Raw genomic sequence first — 20,173 nt, 5'->3', positions numbered from 1 at the left:
TGCACTCAGAAGATTTTTCCACTCTGCAGTTCTACACTATCAAGACATGCTTAAATTATCCTAGAGGCCATGCCTTCAGAGAGGCCTGGGTTAGTTACACATCTCTGGGTTTGACTGACAATTTATACACCCTCCCTAGCTAGGCCACTTCTCTGGAGAGTCCCTGTTTCTTGATCTGACAGAGATGCAGGCAGACAGAGCTACAACCCTGCACTATATAGAAGAAAACCCGGGTGATAACCCCTACAAAACATGACAGAGTCACTGCATGCTCAGGTTTGCCTTGGAGCTGGTTTGCTTTTACAGAGCCAGACCAGTTTCTTCTGAGTCAGATCCTGTTATATGCACACTATTGTAGTGCCTTTAATTCATTTTAAGAAGGTTTCTTCCCCTTTCACAATTATTACCTGGTTATGTCTTTGCTTTCCAAAGTGTTCTGGTTGCATCTCACAGCTGCAAGCGTGCCCCAGGGCCTGGTGCAGTGAAGTGTCTGTGTGTGTTTTGCTCTCTTGGTTGTATGGAAGGAGTCATCACTGCATTATAAACTCATCTCTATAGTTTTCAAAGCTCATTCAGGCCAGTGGAAAAGCTTCATGTGTGAAAAGTGTCAGGTCCCTTGTGGGATGGGGTGGGCTGTTACACCCCAAGCTGCATCTTGCCATTCCTTTTTCTGCACTAGACCTGGGAGGAGGGAGCAGATAGGAGAAAGTCAGAGCTGTATTGGACCCCAGTCTAACACTGGGCCCGGGTAAGCCTCTGCAGCAGTCTCCAAGTTTCTCTTGGAAGTCAAAAATTATAATATTGAATGAGTAAGTTTAATGAAGAACAGGAAATTATCTCTGCAGTTGTGGCAGGCAGCATATGGGAAACATGCAGCATTGTGTGAGCTGTTGAGTATTCCTGTGAATTCTCTTAGGCTGATCTAGGTTGAATTCAACCATCTCATGTCCCAGGAGCAAGCATGACCACCACAGGACTTTCACTGGTGCACAAAGATGCTCATTGTGCTTCCCATTGCACTGGTATTGCTCAGCTATGAAAAACCAGAATCACTGTTTTTAACAAGAAAATGGTTGCTAGATGAGAGGGGTCTCCCAAGGGATTGTAGGTGGTAAGCTACTCTATTGGTAGAAAGCAACAAGCTGTGTTGATATCTACCTAACACACACATAGGCTTTGGACTCTTTGGTGTTAAAACAATTTTGAAGATCAGGAATAATGATGTGTGTGATTGTCTGTGTGTATTTACACTTTTCTTGCAAAGGACAAAAAGGAAAGAGATGCCTATTTTGGCTTTTTTTTCTTTTTTATGTTTTTTTGTTTGTTTGTTTGTTTGTTTTTGTTTTTTATGAGTAATATTGTTTGTCTGCATGAAGATTGCTTACTCTGAGGCTTTGATGCATGGTCTTTTACAGCTATTGGGCTGCTCCCATGTAAGATTCTTCCAGAGGATACTGCAGAGCAGCCAGCTGCAATTAAAACTGAGAAGACAGTGTCCAAGTCCTTTGACTTCCAATTCTTTGACTTCCATTATCTTTAAATTACATCTTTAGTGCTGCCACTCTGTCAGAGTAGGATCACTCTTGCCCATGGTTTACTACAGCCCTAACCTGATTAGAAACCTGAGGGTTTTCTCCTCATTTCACTTGGGAGTATTAAAACAAATTATCCTGATATGGAGACTATAAAATAGGTTAAAAAATAAATAAAATAAATTCAAGCACTGATTCTCTGTGTGCCAAAGACCTCACCATCCAGAGCTCCATTAGCAATAAAAAATATTTGAAGAGGCAAAATGTTCCTTAATGGTCTCCTACACAATGGTGGTGGTCCACAGATATTGAGGAGGTTACAGGTCTGAAATCTTCAGGTTTATCGAAATGTCATTGTCCCTTTGTTGAGAGTCCATAGTCCCAAATCTTTTCTTAGTCTTTACCTGCATGAAGTAGACAAGGAACTTAGAGTGGGTTAGAACACATCAGGACTCCTGAGTCTAGCTAAGAGTGCATATAAAAATAATGTTGTCTTAGAAAGTAAAAAGGCTGCATCCTGCATCTGCTGAGACAGGGTTTCAATCCTGTGGTTTTTTTCTGTGTGCTGGCAGGTTCACAAAATAGGATGCAATGCATTCTGACTATGGCTAAACAAACAGCTGGAGGGGTGTTGTCTCTGCAGAGCCACAGGCCTGTCCCTTTCTGTTTGCAGGCACTCTGCCCATTCCCTGTCCTTTGTAAAGGCTCCAGCCTTACAGGGGGGTGAGCACGCTCACACAGAACATTGGTGTGACCTGAGACTGAGCCCAACAAGTGCTTTCTGTCCCACTCCCCCAGAGCTGGTCACTTAATCTCTGACATATATATATTCTGGCAAAGCACTCTGAAAAACCCATCAGGCTGAATCAGGCTTTGTGTGGGTAGTGATCATTCACCCATCCCTGGCATTCAGCTCTTTTGGAATCAAGGGAAGGATTGTCCAGCTCTGCCCTGCACTGGTGTGGCCTCACCTCAAGCCCTGTGTGCAGTTTGGGGCACCACAATATAAAAAAGACAATAATCTATTACAGTGTGTCCAGAGGAGGGCTGTGAAGGTGATGAAGGGCCTGGAGGGGAAGCCATATGAGGAATGGCTGAGGTAATCTGGTCTGTTCAGCCTGGAGGAGACTGAGGGGAGACCCTACTGGGGTCTTCTACATCCTCACAAGGGGAAGTGGAAGCGCAAGCACTGATCTCTTCACTCTCGTGACCAGTGACTTGAGGAAAAGGTGTGAAGCTGGGTTTGGAGTGGTATAGGTTGGATATCAGGAAAATGTTCTTGTTCCAGAGAGTGCTTGGGCACTGAGCAGGCTCCCCAGGGCAATGGTCATAGCACCAAGCCTGACAGAGTTCAAGAAGTATTTGTACAATGCTCTCAAGCACAGGGTGTGACTCTTGGGATGACCGGTCCAGGGCCAGGAGTTGGACTTGATGATCCAGATGTGTCCCTTCCAACTCAGCAGATTCTATGATTCTATGGTTCTATGAAAAAATGGTAAGCGACACACAAAACTGGCAACCCAAAGCAGATCAGCTCAGACTTGTTTGCTGCTGTAACCTCCTCAATATCTATGTAGCACCAGCATTGTTTCTTCTACATTCAAGTGTAGGAGACCATTAAGGAATGAAGGCTCAGTACTGAGACATTTGTCATTTTTGGTGCTGTTTGTAAATAAACTCCTCAGCCAAGAGCTATTGCATATTTTGAATTCCAAGAAGGCAATGTTCTGTGTCTTCTTACACGTGCCAGTGCTGAACAGTTCAAAAAGGACAGTGAAAAAAAGTTACCCTGTTCAGTCTAAGAAAAGTGATAAATCTCTTGAAACACAGTTCTGCTTTATCTGGCTTTATTTTCAGTGGAAGGGGAGACACACAGTGCTTTCCTATTGCCACCTGTTTCTGGCAATGCAGGCCCTGCTTCTAAGCCACCCAAAGTTCCCATAACCAATAATTCCTTTGGATCTTGCTAATAAGAAACTCTGCTCTCAGCAATATGGAAAATAATTGAAAGTAAATAAAGGCCACATGTTTACAGAGCCCTTCCCACATCATTAGAATTTCTGGTTGATAGAGTGTATTGTTTCTTACTCCCATGTGTAGAAGATGCTTGCACTGCCTGTGGAATGTTGTGCAGGCACTCCCTAAGTGCCTTGGCTTCTTCAAGAACATTTATTCAGATCTTTTTCCAAGCCTGGCAGGATAGGTGAACCTCTGTGGAAGCAAAATTGGAAGTGTCTTCTTTATTTTGTTATTTATGCATAACCTTCCCTCTGCCTTCAGCACTGAAAGCTTTTGCTGGTTTTCACTTTCTTAGGGTTGTGGTTTCTTTCTTAATAGGTACTTAAGGAAACACCTGGAGTCACCTATCTCTGGTGTCCTGTTTCCATATCTGGTTTATTTATTTTTTTAACTTCAAACACAGGATGTGTGCATGTGTGTGAAAAGGAGATCAGGCATCTACATTTAGGTGCTTGGTTGGAAGTGAGTGTCTTCCAGGTTCTTTTATAAACACTGGAGCTAAGGCCTCTAGAAAACCATTCAGGACATCAAAATCATCCCTGCTAAATCATCCTCTGGAGAAGCATCTCTCTTTCCACTGCCTGTATAGGGAACCCACAGAGACCAGAGTGAATTACCACAGCTGAAATAAGATGCTGCAGAAGGTGGCATAAATACCCCTGCAGTGTGAGCTACTATTCACCCACTGAAAGGCTTGAAAGGCTTCCAGTTTTCCCCTTAATGTAGTCACTCTGCTCACCTAAGCAAAAAATTTTGTAAAAGTGCATCTTTGCAGAAAATTGTGTATTAAGCACCAGTCTTTATTGCACCAAACAGCACTTTTAAATCCTCTCCCCAGGAAGCTGTTGACACATGTTGGAGTCACTCTACCACCTTCTCCCAAGAAATGCGTCTGTAATTGCATTTGTTTGGTTACACGTTGCTGTGGAGGTGTTGGCATGCTGATCCAGACCTGCAAGCCAACCAGCACAGCAGGTGGCTTCATGGCCCTATATGGCATTTCACCTGTGAAGGCAACCAGGATCTCCCTCTGAATCTCTTTGAGGTCTAATCTAAGCAGCCTAGAAGATGGCAAATGGAGCTGCTCCATGCCTGAGATGGGTGGCAGTCTCTGGCAGTGAAAGCTGTGACCTCCTGTTTGAAACCTGGCTCACATCACCCCAAATGTTGTGAAGGATGGTTCTTCCTGCCATGCCCTCTCCAGAACAAGATGTTCTCTGTGGAGCAGTATGCTCTGAAAGGCCAGGTCTGGCTGCTCCCTTCCAGCACTGCAGGTAGAAGATGGCTTTAACATAAAGGAAGACACAAAAATGATCTGGAGGCTGGCCAGAGGCAGGTGGGAACAGGCTGAGAAGGTGGAGGTCTGTTTGGTCTGGTGACACGGCTATGTAGATTCACTGTCTAAAATCCCTTGTGGGGAGAGAAAGACATGGAAGGAGTCATTGGCTGCAGTCAGTTTGGGGTGGAGGGAGTTTTCTCAAGGCCAGGCGTAGGAAAGCTTGAAAGCACACATTTCAGCATAATTAGAGACTTTTCTGACATGAAGATAAAACTTGATATGCAAAGTCTGTACATTTGGATTTCGTGTTGCACTACACCCCCAGATTTGGCCTTTATCTTACCTTTACATCAGGATGTTAGGCAATTCACCACCACTTGCAATTTACTTTGATTCTGGTGACTGTTAATTCTTACAGTGTGGATTGAAGACTTCTTTTAGAAAAGTTTCCAGTTTGTTATTTGTTTGTTAATCTGCATTCATTAAGTTGAAAAGGTCTGTGTGCCTTTAAAAAGGTGATAATAAACATGATGAAAGTGTAAAGAAAACTCAGTGATACTAAGAAGTTAGGTTATGGTCTTCTCTTTATTCATTCACCTATTAGAGGATGAAAGGGCATATAATGAGACAGAAGAGTGGGACATTGAAGGCAGACAGCCATTTTCTTTGCATGTGGTGTGTTGCCATTCCTGAACAATATCCACATGCATAAATGTAACAGGATCCTGCAAAAGGTCAGGGATTAAATAGCCTCCAACACCAATTGCAATAGCAGTGATAAAAATACAAATTTCAAGATTATTGAATGGGCTTCTGAGGTCAGCTATGCTGTAGCTGTCTGTTACAGCATTCCATGTCCTGTCCTCCAAAACATGTTCCAGTTAACACACCCAAAGCCTGGGAGCTATTTGCTCTGCCCCTTTTATCAAGTGTAACAGTCACCATGCTCCTGGGATGGTCTGTGGCCATTACTTTGTACTGGATACAATAACAGTCTGCTGGGATTCTGGCACTACCTGAGTGACTGCTGAATGCTTTAAGTGTTCTTCAGTTATTTCTTCCACAAGTGAACTCATATTCTGCTCTACTTACAGATGCTTGTGTTGGCTCTTGGTGGAAACTTTCAGACCTCTTCTGGTCCTGTACAAGTCCTATCTAAACCAGCACAATGGCAGGACTGTTAACCTGGCTGATATAATTCCCAGAGAGTCTGGAACAGCTTCTCTAACATGAGAAATATAAATGGTTTATGAGACCTGGAAGTTGCTGACAGATGCTTCTACACTTTTGCCCTGCACAGGCAGCTCCTGCTTGCCTCACAACCAGCTTTGCTTACAGTCAACTTGGCCCTCCCAGCTGTGCGCCCACATCTGTATAGTTTCTTCCCAGGAATAAGCTTTTGCAGTCCTGGTGAGGCTTAGAGAGCCAGGGAGCTCTGCACCATGCTTGGCTGTGCAGCATGGGCACCCCAAACACTGCCCATTGGCAGCTGAGACCCAGGACTGAGCCTGAAGGATGCCTAGGCATGGCCATCAGTTCTCTCCACTGGAACAGAGATAATTTCGTGTATGATGGGATCAAATAAGACAGGAGACATATAGGCCCTCTGACCTCAAATCTTTTCATCCTAGAAAGGATAGGGAAAAGATTCAGCCTTTTCACAGCTTCCCTCAGAGGACACTCTCAGAGGTAAAACCCCTGTGCTTGCAGTTGTTGAATTTTTGAGCTGTGCATTCTCGCCCTTTCCTCCTACCCCAAGCAGTTAAATGTTTGTTGGTACTGTCCAGGAATTAATCTGTTGGTATTTTAATATGCATGTGTATGATCACCCAGTTGCTACAATTACACTGTGGGAATCTTGTTTCTAAAAATACACCAATCTCTGCTGCTCTCCAACACAAGCATGAGGTAATGGATCATGTTCCCCAGTTGCCAGTCACACACAGGAAGAAGGAAATCAATACAGCTGGCAATACAGAAAGACTACAAAAATTGTAATTAGAACTAATTTCCCTTTCACTTAAAAACATCATCTTCCAGCCTGCATTATCACAGCTTCAGCTTTACAGTGCATTAAAACAATAATGGGCTTCCCTTTGCTAGATAAAATCCTGTTATTCTGCTTGAGAGCATCTTTGGAGTGATTCAAACTGGTAAGGTTTATTATGGGAACCTTAAACCAGCTCCTACTCCAGCAGGTAGTCTGTTGCTATTAGTGTACTTCCACCAAAATTGGGAGAGATTTTGCATCACTCAGCTTGTGATTGCTGTATTTTGTCTAGAGAAACACATGTGCACACCATCTTTTCAATTTAAGGTGCAGAAAACTCCCTGATCTTGTTATATCTCCTCTTCTGCATTATTTAAATGGCAGTTGAAAGCACTGTGAGTCAGTGGAGGCAGTGAAAAAAATTGATGGAATGCCATTCATTTTACTATTATAAAAAGCTGTGTTTTGGAAGGATTTTGCATTACAAATAGTGCCTCTGATTCCAGAGGAGCTACTCAGTGTATAGCCTTACTCAACCTTACCATAGTATATTTTGTCCAAATAATGTCTGCCTGGTGAGGAAAGGAGGGGGTTTGGGAGCCTGAACTTCAATGTTGTAGCCAAAAGTCAGAGTGATGAGACATTGTATGGAAATCAGTGTATTCCAAATTACAGCACTGACTGCTGAGCATGGCTGCTGCATCTCTGTTTTTCCCTCTCCCTGCCCATAGAATAAGAGCAATAGTGTTAGAAACATAAAGTGTAGCTCACTGAACAACTGTGCTACATAAAGTACACCTTGGTCAGTGTCTGCTAGAAGGCACATAAAGGTCTGAAGCCACAGGAGAGTTCTTCTGGCAGTGGGGTTTCCAGCCATGGTTCTCCTGCAGGGAGAGGAGTGGCCATCCTTGAGAAAAGGCCATGGAAATAGAGGGCAATGCATGTGGAAGCTGTGTTCTGCATTCACACAGCAATCCAAAGCTGCTCCCAGTTTTGCCCTTCAGAGTCTCTTTAATAACCACTGTAGCTCCTTGTATCTTTCTTCCAAAAACTGGGTGTAAAAGGAACCCCTCTATCCTTGCTACGGGCTTTTTACTTTTAAATTAAAATACTTTGTTTTCCCCTAGAGGTTGTAGTCTGGTTGTAATCTGTTACTTTACCAAGAGTAACAGATTTCCTAGTAACAGTTACTTTCCTACCTAGAGCCACATTCTGTCCTTAGTTCTGGTCTCTCTTAGATCTCTCTTAGACAGCCATTATCTTTCCCACTGAGCAGAAAACTTCTTAGAGAGCAGCCAGGAAAGAATCCTCTCTGCCTCTTGGAGCATGCAGTGCTGGAGCTGCTACTGGAGCTGGTCATGCATTACAGCACTGTCAGCACTGGCTTTTCGCCCATCAAAGGGGTTTTTGGAGCCAGGCAAAGGCAGAGCCACTGAGCACTGTCAGAAACCTCCAGCATCTCCATCCATGCTTGGCAAGAGGCTGCTCCACAAGAATGGAGCTTTACTTCTTGGCTCCATTGAAACAGCTCCTGCCCATGGCTCTGCTGTTAGTGTCAGATTGCTTAGTCCTGAAATCCTGCTTTTCTCTGCTGCTTAGATCTACTGTTCAGCTTCAGTGGAGTTTTTCTGATTAGCCAGGCTTTTGTTCCTGCCTTTCAGAGTCACAAGGAAGCCCTGCTCTGCCAACCAGGAGTCAGCACAGCTCTGGTTTGCTGTCATTTCTTACCCCTGAGAGAGAGAGAGAGAGAGAGCAGCCTTCTCTCTGCTGGGAAGAGAGCTGCTGAAAGACACCTCCTTCTTGGGGTCTTTCACAGAATGACCCCTCCTGGCATCACAGCCCTGGTCTAGCAAGGCACCAGTGAGGAAACTGAAGCCTCAAAACTTCAACAGGATAAGAAATGTGTAACTTCTGAAGCATGCTGGAGCCAACATGATGTTTCAGAGCCAGCCTCTATTCTTAGAAAAATGGTGAAAGTCATAACTTAAAGATAAAATCAAGTGCAGTGCTAGCAAAGAGTCACATTGGGGTATTCCTGTGAGTAAGTCCCTCAACATGAATTGGCTTCTCTTGAAGCTCAGCAGCACTCCACCAAAATAAGGCCCAGCTGTGAGGTGTCTGTGGTACTGATCTGAACAGGACAGAAGTACATATGGCTCTTGCCACATCAGGTGTCCTCACCCCTTCTCTTCCCCCAAAACATGCCTGTAGTTCACTTTAGTATTACTGGTCAAACCAGAGCTTTCCAAGGGTCTCTGTAGGAGTTAGCCCATGCAAGTGGTGAAATTTAATGTATATCCCCCTAGGCACTTCTGCAGGTGCTGTGCTTCTGCTGTCTGGTGGGGACTAGATGATGCTTTTGCACCATTCCCAGCCATTTCTGGTTTGCTTTGAGGTTACCAAATGCCATGCTTTATCTCAGAATCTCCAGATGTCAACATATTCCTTCTTAGGGTTGTGTGCAGTAAGCAAAGGGTAAGTTTCTATCTGGCTGTGAGCAGGGATGGCCACAGATAAATACTTATGGCTTAGAGCTAGGATGAACTTCCTGTGCAGCATCTGAATCAGTCATTTTATTGGCAGAATAACCACAGAACTGGCTGTATGCAAATCCTGTTCATCTGCTGCTTTAGTACTGTTTGAATTTTGAGGTTTCCCTCAGAAAACCTCCCCTGTGTTTTACAGCCACAAAAGGCTGTAGGTCATTACCCTTTACCCACTTGGGTCATGCAGAATTTTCCAATAACTTTAACTGAGAGAAGCTGAAACCTAAAAGTTTCCTCTTGCACTCAGTCAGGCCAATGTGAACATTACTTGAGGTGACGTCAAAAAGCGAAACACTGGATCTAAAAATACTGTGCCTCTGGAGCTGATCTGGTGGTTTTACTCGCCCTGTAGCCCTCACCCATGAATCCAGCCCCACCAGGGTGAGATGGAACACATGTGTGAGTTTCACTGCTGTTTCACCCTGTGCAGAAGTGTCAGTGACCTGTGCCTCTGGCTCTGAGTTGTGCCTGTTAACTCCTCAGGATTACACTGCCCAGTGATGTCACCAGGAGTCTTGCAAGAGTCAGCAGGCTGTTTTTCCCTCTAATGAAGTTATTTGATTGTTCTGCACGGTGCATTTTAACTGTAAAGCAGTTTTGCACAACCTGCTACCAAAGCTGCACATCTCATTCTAAAGTTCCACACTACAGTCTAACGAGGAGAAGAGTCTGAAAAACAGTCAGGAGATAAAAAAGCCAGAAGTTAAAGAAGTCAAGAGGGTATGTAATGAGCATTGATAGTTCAGATAAAAGACAGAACAAACTAGTGAAGATTTCATGTTTTATTGTTATTAAAAGTTCATTATGAAATCAGCACAACACATAAAAATAGATCTGTGGTGAATGATACATATTACTGTTATTGCCTGGTCATTTTGTGCACACTCTCACTTTTTAAAATCAGAAGGTAATGAATACAAGACATTTCACCAGCAAACTGTGAAACCAGCGCTCCTGCAGCAGAGAGGCTGTGCTTCCTGTTGACTCTATCCAATGTATAATGCAGTCAGAAATAGTCCTCTATTCACACTTAAAAATAAACTCAGTTTTAGAGTATGCCCCAGCTGAAAATAACTGGAGAGTGAGAGCTAGAAATAACTCTTTTCTTAGGGACCTATTTCCATGAAAGTCAAAGGGATTTTTGACATGGATTTTAAAGGCAGAAGGACATAGCTGTTTGTTGACAGACAGATTTAGAGGCCTAGCAACAGGAGCTAGGGAGGACCTGTGGCAAATAGGAGTTTATTATTTTGATCTTGCACATGCTGCTGAATCTCCTTGTTGTAGTAATTGTCTATGTTCATTGCAGCACTGATTGCTGGGAGGAGCTGGGAGGGTGTATCAAAGCCAGATAGGGCGTCTGCAGCTCATTTTTTTTCTCCCTGTTTGGGTTGGCCGTGGTTCTAAACCTGCACACCATTCATTGCAAAGTGACTTTCACCTGTGTGCTTCCTGATCCATGTGAGAAAATCAGAACAATACCATGTTACAAAACCCCTCAGCAGGTCACTTAATGTTCCTACACTGGAGTATGCTTTTCTTCCTTACTTCTGTGCTTATCACAGCAGACATTTGAGGCTGCCTTCAGCCCCTGACTCTTGTCCCTTACATTGTCAGGTCAACTGCAGGGCTGCTGGGAGGTTGCTAAGTGGCTCAGCAGAATTGTTGTTCTGCAGTTTTCTGCATGGAAAGGTCTCTGTGCAGCCTCAGTGCAGAAAATAGTGCTGGAGTTCTCTATGGGGAGCATTTCCTGTGGATAGGAGGCCAAATAAGCCCCACATCAGATATCCTACTTGCATGTCTGTGGGGAAAAATACCTTAGTGGTGTGGCTACTCCTACATTCTCCTGTTATTTATTTGGGAGCTTCTTTTACATCAGGCGAGTAGGAGCATGAACCAATCCATGCTGTCCAAGCTTGTAAGCAATGCTGGGGTTTTTGCCACAAGTCCTGGTAGGGAGCTGCAGAAGGTGGCAGCTAAGAATATGGGGAAAACCCACAAGGGAAGCTTCCCAAGGGAAGCTGCCCTGCATCTCCATAGCCTGTGCCCTTGTCTGGCCCTGAAGTGCTCACTAATGTCCCCTGAACTCCTGCTCCCTTAGGACTAGAGCACCTGATGCTACCACTACCAAGCTGAAGGGTGCCGTGGCCACTCTGGCCTTGTTTCCTCCTCAGCCACAGTTTCAAAGCCGAAGATAAAAATCTCAGTGCTGTTCCCTGTGTGGAAAATCTCCGGGCTTCAGTCTCAGTCTCACAGCAGGAGAGTGACAAGGGTGGAAAGCTGTCACAGCAGAGTGGTGATTAAGGCTCTCCCTTTGGTTTTCAGGCTGTTTACTCAAAGCAGCCCTTGAGAAAGATGCTAGGCCTCAAGCACATGTCACATTAAACAGGTTTAGCAATATTACGCCTGTTTCTGCTCAAACTAGCCGGGGAGGGGAGGGACAGTATAATATGTTAGTGCAGGTTCTCATAGACAACATATTAATATTTAGTACAAAATGTTCTTGCAAGGTGGGGCAAACATTTCTAATTGTGACACAAAAAAGAAGGTATTTTGTAACAGTTTTAACAAGTTGCCTGTGAAAAAGCGTTTGTGTGAAATATGTTTAGACAGACTACCTCACATGACACTGAAATATTTCAAGGCTCTTTCTGAGCAGGCAATAACCTAGTTTTGTTTTTTGTAAATCAAATCAGCTTTATCACAGCCAATCCCAAACATAATTAAATAATTTGGTTGTGATTTTTTTGGTTAGTTGTATTTTTTTTTCCTCTTTGGAAAAATAAAGCTATGCTGAGTGTTTTCACTTCACATGGGTTTTACCCATTCAAGACTTCTTTCATTGTAGAATCAACTTCCTCATTCAGAGGAAACCACAGAAATACTCAGCTAATAAATTTCAGCAAAAGATTTCAAAGGCTGGTTCATTCACTCCTGAAGTCCTGAAGAATTGCAGCTTCCAAGAGGCTCACAGACTACTTCTCCCTACTGAAAAGCATTTTATAAACCTGGCCTAATTTGGAAACAGTAGTTATTTCATGTCTATTAGGGCTTACATCCAAAACCAAGATGTGAATAATCTCTAAATTGTGCAGAGTGAAAAATTCAGGCATAAATTTTGCAGTGCAGTCTCCCATTTGAAACGTCTGGATGTGACCCAAAGTCCAACTAAGTAGAAACAATTAAGGCCTCAGTTTTCTCTGACTTACACTGCATATGCAAGTGTTCTGCAGTTGCATTTTAACATGATCAGCCAGTGTAAGTCAAGCATGAGTGGAACAGCCCTTGGTTACACAGATATCATCCTTTTTTCTCCTGCCATCGTCTGGTAGTGCCAAAAGCAAAAAAAAAAAAAAAAAGAAACTTCCAATCAGGTGATAGATGTGTAAGCTTTCTTTAACTGTGACTTTCTGCCCTTTCTTGAGCTCTCAGCCTAGCCATAACCCATCAGAAGAGGATTCACAGTCATTCTTGCCTCGAAGCCTGGCTCAGAAACCACAACAGGGCAGGATCAGGTGGTGCAGTTATCCAAAGGCAAAATCAGAATTAGGGTCAAAAGAGCATTTTCCCCAGACAGCAAACTCCTGGAGCAGGAACAAATGGGAGTGCCCAGCACAGCAGGTGGGAACAGGAGCAAGGCAGGAGCACCAGGCCCTGGCTCTCACCAGAGATGCCCCTGGCACTGCACTGAGCTCACCTTGGCATCCCTGGTGTAGGCACTGTGCTGCACCAGGCCCCCGCGGGAGAGCGAATGCGTGGGGGCTGTGAAAATCCAAGGCAGCCAAAATGCTTTTTCCAGGATACAGTAAAGGCATGGAGGGGGAATCTCTGCTGGTGGGCTGTCAGGGAGATTCCCTTTGGGTTTGTGCTACTGCAGGGTCGTGGTGCCACTCACACTTGCCACTGGCCCTGGCACCGGCCCTGCATCAGCAAACCTGGCTTTGGATGGCCAGCTGGAGAAAGCACTAGGCACAAAGGGTGCTACATTTCTCTCCAAACAGAACTCCTCTGCTGCCTGCATCAGCTTTGGAACCATGGGGAATTTCCAAGCTGGAGAAAAATCCAAAATACCTCATGTAGAAGCACCTTTCCCTTGGATTTTTATTATAATAATTTTAAAGAATATATTTTGTATCGAAACACTGTCAGCATTCTTTATACAATGGAAAATGACACAGTCATCATGTATCATGTAAAAGAGTAAAAACAGAGCAAGACAGGAACATTTCAGTTCATTCTGGAGTACAAATAGAATCTGATGTACAGCTTAAAAGCCACACACCAGATAAAAAGTTCATCTGGAAAACAACAGGTTCTTTTATTTTGGAAGTAGGAAGAAAAGTCAGGGAACGTCAAATGTTAAGGCTAAAAATTAAAATTTTAATATGTATTTTACAGGTGGTAGCCTGATTCTTAATTCATCTGTAGTAGAAGCAACAAGCCCCCCACTTAACAAACAGATTTGCACTTGCAAGAAATAAGAATCAGGCTTCTATGCTTGGAGGACTCTGATTGACCTCAACAGGCTTTGGACTAGAGCCACAGTTGGAATTTCAGCTTGCAAGTCTAAGGCTTCTTAACTGCAGGCCAAATTAGCACAAAATGAGGCTTTGCATTGGCATTCTACCCTTAACTTTGAATATTCCAGTTCTGGTTGCTTTAAACCACACTTTTATTGCAGGTTTAACATAGTTCTGTTTGTGAGATACTTTTTTGTTTTTTCTTAAATACTGTGCTACAGAGAATGTTTTTATAGTCTGTTTTTTAGTCCCTATATTATGTGTTTTCAAAATTGCCTAAATGTATGTTTATATCATGATTACAACTACTCAGAAAGACCCACTAAAGTCCACTGTGAGCAGCCAAGGAAAAAAGTGTATTTAGTTCTAAAGAAGTCAAGAAAAGTGGCTGTGTTCATTTATAGTGTAGCACAATGACTGTGTTTATACAGCTATACCTACTATTTAAAAAACTACTTGAAAAGTTATTATTCATGTGCCGTAGCTGATTTTCAAGCATTAATAACTTGGCTGTCTAGACAAGTTTTAATTGTCATATCAAAGGCCAAATATGTTCTCAAACAAGTGTAAAGAATCTCCCATCTCCCTTGGAAAGAGGCTGGTTCTCTTTCTGAATGAAGAGATTGCCAAATTTAACTTTTTCTCAGGTTATGAAAGCACAGTAAAACCCACAAATTTGCTGTTTAGGTTTTTAAAATGGATCAACTTTAACTCAAACCTATCCTGTGCAGCAAAGTTAGTAAGCCCTGAAAAACAGATTCTAGTGAATATGCAGAGTTCCCCCCCACCAACTACCATGCCCACATTTTCCCAGGGCCTAGAGGGCTCCATTAAAATGTAACTAAATGTGCGACAGGAAACATGGTTTTTCAAGAACGATATGTAAAGTTTACCCAAAGAACCTAAGACATTTTGTACATTCAAAATGTTTACACTTTGCTGTTCTTAATCTTAAGATTGTTCATTTTTACTAATAATACATACAATGAGTATAAATAAATAAACTACAGATAAGTTTTAAAAATTGTATTAACAATACATTGTGCAAAAACTCATAACAATCTACATTCTATGCAAATACCCTGACTAAAATACACAGGCTGTGTCCACACACCCTCAGTCAGTTTTTGCACAGTCCATGGGCCAAACCAGTGGCTGAGGGCAATCAGCAAAATTCCATGACAAGCTATGGAAGTAATGCTGATTTACACCAGCAGAAGGGCAGGCCCCAAGGTTTGTGCAAAAATGCCATAGAAATCAGTGGGAATTGTGCTTGACTAAGGACTAGACAGTTTGATTGTACCCCATTAAAGTGAGTGGGAGTTTTGCCATTGATTTCCATGGAACCAGGCTCAGGCCCTGGGTAAGGACGTCAGCACATGGCCCTATGTTGTGCTACACTACTCCACTTCAGTGCAGAAACAATATTTGCAAAAGAAAAACTTGGTTTTGTCGTCACTACTGTTCAGTAACCGGTTTTAGCGCTGCATTTCAGAGATTGCCTTTTCTGTGAGATTTGAAATGAGACTGCAAGTCTTTCTGAATCCATTCCAATTTGATTATCCAGCACAGGTGGGCTGTTTTGATCCAAGAAAAACAGCTCAATGTCTATAAACCAAGAGTGCTCTTCGTTAGGATAAAACACAGCCCGGTTCATCGGCACAGGAGTGAAGAACTGCATGTGGAAAAGGAAGAGGGCAGCCTTCCTACCATAGCTGTGTCCAGAGCCGGCTGTCACTGCTCCCAACGGACGATGGCACCTGAGCTGGTCTGGAATCTGCAGTCCTAACAAGCTCAGCCCAGTTTTGTAAGCTGAAGATCTCCATTTATCTTTATTGTGTCAATTGCTGACAGTGTTTCAATACGGTGGTAAAAATCAAAGAGCTGATGTCCATCCACAAATATTCTAAAACGGGGATGCTCGCAAAGTATCTCAACCTGCAAAAGACAAAATGTTGAAGCATGTTGTTCACAGTGTAACTGGGAAGTTGTTTCACAGCACACAAATGGGGAGCACTTCAAAGAGCCTTTGTGCAGCTGCACATTGTGCTATTTATGTGCCACGCAAGAGACAAAGGTGAGACCAGTTTGCCCCCTTGACACCAGTTACACTATGATGGATCTGCTCTTGCTGCACAAGGACATTAATCCAATCTCGAATCTCACCTTGTGCTAGCAGTAAGCACGCTGCAACCCAGTCCACTGGCTACTGGGAGGTTTTGTGTCTTGGAATTATGCCAGAAACAGACTCAAACTGCTAATCACAGCAGGAGGAAATTTAGCCATTTAGCCTCCAACCCAAACCTTGCATTCCTTGTGTGACAGTTTCAGCTCTAACTGGGCAGAAAAGACTACAGAGTTGTTGGTTTTGGTGGTGGTTTGTTGAGGGTTTGTTTTTTTTTCCTGCATAAGGAGGCAACTCCCTCTGCAATGCTTTCCACACTACTTTTAATTTACTGGAAGGGAGTAAACAAGGAAAGGGGATATAACTTTGGTCTCCCCTCCCACACATACACAGCTGCAGCAGAACTAAAACCCTTTCACTCCTGTGGCTGCAGACAGTCCCTGTCAGACTAGACTCCATCCTGGGGCTGCAGTGAAGGAAATGCAGTGCAGGATTGCTGGGAATTCAGCTAGACAGTTCTCAGGAGGCACAAACAGGATCAGGGAGGGACACAGCTCATCCCTCCTCCTGAGAGACCTGCAGAAATGCTCTGGAAAAGCAACAAACCTGGAGCTGAACAAGGGGGGATTCCTGATGTTTGGGGTGGCTTGAGGGGGTGCCCTGTTGTTAAGCTTTGCTTGGAACTGCCCCAGCAGGAAGCTGGGACATGAGGGCACAAAATGTACACTTTTACAGGCTCTTGGAGATCTCCAGGTCTGGACACACTAAGAAGAAAATCTTCAGGGAAGCCACATGTAAATCCTGGGTCATTTCCAGAAGCTGGAAATCCAGAGTGAAGTGCTGCTACCAAACACTTGACTCTGCTGCTATTCCAGTGTATAAAAATGGGAACAGGGCCCATGACAGACTGACTGTGCCAAAGCCCAAGTGGCACGTTGCACCAGGAGAAGTGGCAGCAGGCAGTCCAGGAGAGCTGGAACCCCTGGATCTCTGGTAGTGCACCAGGTACCAAGAAGAGGCTGTGCTGCCATGGAGCTCCTGTGTCACTGCAGCAGTGCCTGCCTGAGGCCTTGTTATGTAAAAGATATGGTTAACACTGCTCACGGTCCGCTTTTCACATCACCTGCGGCCACGACACAGTGCTAATTGGACTGGATCACAAGTAATTGGCAAGAACACTTAATAGTCTTAATTTATTCACTGAGATGGAGACCATCAAAGGTACAAAGTCAATTGGGAGCCTCAATTCTGTTTAGGCATTTGGGAAAATAGGAGGAAAAAAAAGGCAAAATAACTCTCCTTGTACAGTCTCCCATGCTAGATGTGCAATTTTGCTGTCCTGTAACATCATCTCTCATTAGTGGGACGTGCACAAAACTTGCTCTGGGTAATTTGTCTGGCTCGTCTGAGGGCCCAGTCACCACCCAGTGCAGAAGGCAGTGGAACCCTTTCAGATGGAGCAGGACCCAGCCTCCAAGCCTTTTCAAGTACATTTCCCACACCACCAAAGGGTGTTGCCAGTTCTGATGGGAGGGTGAGTTTGTAGAAACAAGTAGAGCGCAACCAATTTGCAGCAAAACCAGTCGTATAAACACCCTCTTAACAGCAAGCATCTGGGGAGATGGTGAGCTTTTGGGGTTGGGGAAGATTATCTTGGGGGCAAGAAGGATTAAGAGAGTTTGGCAGCTGGTCATAGCACTGGCATTTAGCAGAGGGGCCAGTGAGGTTTTGTAAGAGGGACAGGGAGGAGGAGGGGTTTTCTGGGTCAGCTGCATGGAAAAGGCATGCAGCCTTTTTTCCTCAATGTAGTGAGAGGGAAGCAGCCCTCTGCAGCCACATACTTTGTTAGTCCTGATTTGCAAAGACGTCTTCACATAACCATAAACACTACAGATGGGACTCTGCTTCTAGGTCAACCCAGTCCATCCACAGCACCACAGCACTTCCATGTACACTGCTGTCAAGTGACTACAGATTTAAATTTGTCAGAAGGTTTAATCCCAGGGTTCAGAAAAGAATACCTCTATTGCTTAGCTGTTTAATCTGCTAACACGAAGAGCTACGGTCAACCTTAACGTAACATCCCTGGGGACAAAGGATGAACGTGATCCTTATTAGCTGCACTAAATTGCGAACAGTATGTCCATTAAAAAAACCATCAATATATACAGCAGCCCCACTGAATATTAACATTCTCCAGTAATAACTTGTAATGCACTAATAACATAGAGGTACCTCTTAATTTATGGTTATAAAACTAAGCTCAGGAAGTTGCGCTTCATCACACAGTATTACAACCTCCGACTTGTCATAGCGCCCAGGTGAGGTGTCCCCAGCCCCATCCGAACTGCCTGCAGCTGCACGTAGCAGCAGGATCTCCATGCAACTCAATGGATACAAACAAACCAGCAACTGGTGTCTCAACTCAAGCAGTGCGGGCTGCACTGTGATTTCATGAAAGGCACGTTAGGTTCTGCTGCAACTCGTATCAAATGACACTTTATCAGACATGGTGTAAGCCACTGCCATCCTGGTACTCACCCTAAAAGGCTGGTCCGGTATAAATGGAAAGTAAGGAATAGACGACTGCTCTTCCCCCCATTCTCCGGCTACACAAGAGTTTCTGACAAACTGTCTCTCTGTAAACACAGCTTTCAGTTCTATGGCTACATCCGCAGGAGGATCTTCTGACTCCCCACAAGTCAGACTGATGCCAAAGCTGCAACACAAACAGAACAGCTCTCATTCAGCCAGAAAAAAAGCAAATAAGCCCCAAATGCCGTCAGTCTTATTTCTCAGCTTATTAAAGCCATATAGTGGCACAGGCTGGAAGACAGCTCATTCAGAGCTCTCTGACAGCTCAACAGGGACAACAACATGGTTATGGAATACATATGTGTGTATGTGCATGGCGTTGGGCATATATCTGTACATATACACAGATATATATGCTTGATATGCTCCTTGACTCCCAAGTAAAAACGGAATCCCTTGAAGAAATGCCCCCTCTATGGGTCAAAGGAGAAACCAGCATGCTATATTTAAAATTATAAAAATAATCCTTTCCAGAAAGGAGGGATCCGTGCGGATATATGTGTGTACGTGCGGGTGGCCGCCCCCCTTGGCCCCCTCCCCGGGCCCGGCGCCTCCGGCACGGGCAGCCCTGTCCAGGTGTTACCTCTCGGGGTTGAGGTCCACTATGCCCATAACTAAGATCTTCTTTCCCGGCCTCATTCCTCCTTTGATGTGCCCACAGAAGGGGACGATCTGGAAAGGACAGGGGGAAGGTGACGAGGGTCAGCTCGGCATCAGCAGCGGCCGCCCTTGTGCAGCCCGAGATGAGCGGGGGCGGCGGACAGTAAAGGGGTTAACAAAATAAAATACACCACCACCCCCACCAGAAAAAAAAAAAAAAAAAAAAAAAACAAAACGAAACAAACAAACAAACAAAAAAAAAACAACAAAGGTGATTTACCAGGCGAGGGAAGTACACATCAGCTTGCACCGGAGATCCCAGGGAGTTGTTTAAATGCCCGTCCTCTATTTTCTGCAGGTAAAAGGGAGAGGGCTGAGGCAGGGCCACGCGGAGCCCCCCAGCCCGCCCCGCTCCGCAGGTGCCCTGCTTGGATCCCAGGCCCGTCCCGGTGCCCGTCCCGGTGCCCACAGCCGCACTCACCAGCGCGTCCCGCTCGGCCACGGTCCCCGCCATCTTGTGGAAGCGGTGGCGGCGGCGCTGGGGACAGGGCGGGGGAGAGGGAGGGAGGGAGGGATGGAGGGAGGGAGGGGGGTCTTTGGCAGCCAGGCGGCGGAGGGGTAGCGGCGCAGCCGGAGCGGAGCCGGTGCAGAAGTAGGAAGGCGAGGAGGAGGAGGCGGAGGAGGAAGAGGAGGAGGGGAGGTGGCCGGCTGGCACTGCCTCGCCCGGCGGGGAGCCCAGCCCTTGGCCCGAGGGGGAGCCGGGCAGGGCGGGGCGGGGGCTGCTGCCGCTTGCTGCGCTCCGCAGCCCCGCGGCGGGGCCGTCCCTCGGCGAGCGGGGCGAGCGCGGCTCCGCTGAGCTGAGGGACGGCGGTGGGCCCGGGCCCCTCACCTGGCGCCTGCAGGTGATGGGTGCCTGGGGAGAGGCCGCTGCAGCCCCGCGCCCATCATGTCAGGGATCACCTTTATG

The 20,173-nt window shown here is 45.1% G+C and overlaps 1 protein-coding gene across 1 annotated transcript; it reads right to left on the bottom strand.

Annotated features, from left to right (window-relative positions):
* Nucleotides 1-13,443: 13,443 nt before the first annotated feature.
* On the bottom strand, nucleotides 13,444-19,842 carry LGALSL (galectin like). The gene is made up of 5 exons (XM_059468140.1): nucleotides 19,688-19,842; nucleotides 19,487-19,558; nucleotides 19,190-19,278; nucleotides 18,553-18,730; nucleotides 13,444-15,824 (listed from the first exon to the last, which is right to left on the bottom strand). Exons 1-5 carry the CDS (start codon nucleotides 19,718-19,720, stop codon nucleotides 15,681-15,683), a joined length of 516 nt encoding a protein of 171 aa, XP_059324123.1. The 5' UTR covers nucleotides 19,721-19,842; the 3' UTR covers nucleotides 13,444-15,680.
* Between the last annotated feature and the right edge of the window lie 331 nt (nucleotides 19,843-20,173).

Source organism: Ammospiza nelsoni, chromosome 3 (assembly GCF_027579445.1).
Source record: "Ammospiza nelsoni isolate bAmmNel1 chromosome 3, bAmmNel1.pri, whole genome shotgun sequence".
In the NCBI taxonomy this organism is placed as follows: Eukaryota; Metazoa; Chordata; class Aves; order Passeriformes; family Passerellidae; genus Ammospiza; species Ammospiza nelsoni.
Note: the sequence above shows the minus strand (reverse complement) of the source record. Positions and strands in the feature narration are given on the sequence as shown.